Raw genomic sequence first — 2080 nt, forward strand, 5'->3', positions numbered from 1 at the left:
CATAGCGACCCTGTACAGGGTTTCTGAGGCTGTAAATCTTTACGGGAGCAGAAAGCCTCATCTTTCTCCTGCGGAACAGCTGGTAGTTTCGAACTGCCGACCTTGTGGTTCGCAGCCCGATTCGTAACCACTACGCTACCAGAGCTCCTTTGCAAAACCAGTAGGGGGGAATAATAAATAAAAGGAGAGAGGCTTTCCCCTTTATAAAATACAAAACCTTATGGGATCACACACATGTATGTAGCTAGTATTGTCCATATATGTAGTTTGATGCTATCTGTTGTTGTTGTTGTTGTTAAGTGCCGTCGAGTCGGTTCCGACCCATAGCGACCCTGTACAGCGTTTCCGAGAGTGTAAATCCTTATGGGAGTAGAAAGCCTCATCTTTCTCCCGCGGAGCGGTTGGTAGTTTCGAACCGCTGACCTTAAGGTTCGCAGCCCGATTCGTAACCACTACGCTTAAATGGCATACCCTTACCCACATTCATATTCCCTTTCTTTTGCTATTTCATTCCTTGATTTCACAAAGATTACTAGCAGTGCCTTGACTTTTGCATTTGGAAGTTTTTCTCGTTTCCAAAGGTAAAATTCTTCTAAGATACAGCGTTGAAGTCAATTAAATTAGTGTCTAAGCTTTCTCTTTACGCTACCTTTCTTTTAAGCAGATTTACAGTAACATTTTCAAGACCATTTTCCTTGAGACTATGCATTCTTTCTGATTTGGTAATAAATATACAGTATGCTCCAAGAAACTAGTGTATCTGTTCCTTTTTTCCCCTTCCCAGAATATAACAACAAAACAATAATTCAGAATGTGATTTATAGTTAGTTCCCTTATAGCATTACTCAACAAAAAAAAACCTACCTTTGAAGAACTGTGCTTTCTGTAAAATGTGGTGGTCCATTGACCATGTAGAGCCCTTCTGACCCTCGGACTAAACAAAGAAAATGGAAAGAACCACCATTATTACATATAAAGATTTAATTATCACCAATGTTTTCAAACGCAAGAAAGCTTCAGTCAAAATATCAATGAAATCTTTAAAACAACTCATAGAATTATAGGACATTAGCATAAAAATGGAATCCTGGTATGGAACTAACAGGATACAAACTGGACTCCTAATCACAAGGTTGGTGGTTCACATTCACCAGCTGTTCTCGGAAACCCTATACAGGATTGCTATGAGTCGGAATTAACTCAACAGCACTAACAACAACAATAAGCATTAGAGTGGCACATTTTTCTTACCCTAAACAGGTGCAGCAGAGAGCAGTCTCTCCCCACCTCACCCCCATCTTCATGACCCTTATAATCAAACTCTACTGAAAGAATGTACTCTTCTAGATGAAGCACCCCTTCCCCTAGTGCTTTACCTGAAAAGTTCTACTAGAGGCATATAATTAACTGGGTAACTCCATACTTACAAGATCTAACCTTAGGTCCCAGATGGAGAGGTAATGTTTTTCTTTTAGACCAGGAGTTGGGAACGTCCAGCCAGTGAAATCATTTGGTCTAAATCTGCCAATGCAACCGCAATTCCAGCTATCACAATGTTGTTGTTAGGTGCCACTGAGTAGTACCGACTTTCATAGCAACCCGATGCCTATGCACAACAGAATAAAACACTGCCATGTCCTGTGCCAACCTTACAACAATTGCTACGCCTGAGCCCATTGCTGCAGTCACTCTGCGAAACCATCTCACTGGGGTTCTTACTCTTTTTCTCCAACCCTACACTTTACCAAACATGATATCCTTCTTCAGGGACTGATCACTCCTGATAACATGTCCGAAGTATGAGAGATGAAGTCTGGCCATCCTGGCTTCCAGAGAGCATTCAAGCTGTACTTCTTCCAACTCAGACTGGTTTATTCTTCTGGCAGTCCGTGGTACTTTCAATATTCTCCTCTAACACCATAAGTCAAATGCATCAATTCTTCCACAGTCTTCCTTATTCACTGTCCAACTTTCACATGCAGAGGAGGTTACTGAAAATACCATGGCTTGGGTCAGGCACACCTTAGTCCTTAAACAGAAATCTTTGCTGTTCAGTATTTTAAAGAGGTCTTGTGCAGCA

General features: G+C 41.3%; 1 protein-coding gene across 3 annotated transcripts in view; it reads right to left on the bottom strand.

Annotated features, from left to right (window-relative positions):
* Positions 1 to 2080, bottom strand: part of EIF2A (eukaryotic translation initiation factor 2A, 65kDa) — a 50405-nt gene that overhangs the window by 35648 nt on the left and 12677 nt on the right. For all 3 annotated transcript variants that reach the window (XM_006867986.1, XM_006867988.1, XM_006867987.1), the window contains exon 2: positions 865 to 934. In XM_006867986.1, coding sequence (XP_006868048.1) covers positions 865 to 934 — 70 coding nt within the window. The remainder of the gene's footprint in view (positions 1 to 864; positions 935 to 2080) is intronic.

Source organism: Chrysochloris asiatica, unplaced genomic scaffold, assembly GCF_000296735.1.
Source record: "Chrysochloris asiatica unplaced genomic scaffold, ChrAsi1.0 scaffold00113, whole genome shotgun sequence".
In the NCBI taxonomy this organism is placed as follows: Eukaryota; Metazoa; Chordata; class Mammalia; order Afrosoricida; family Chrysochloridae; genus Chrysochloris; species Chrysochloris asiatica.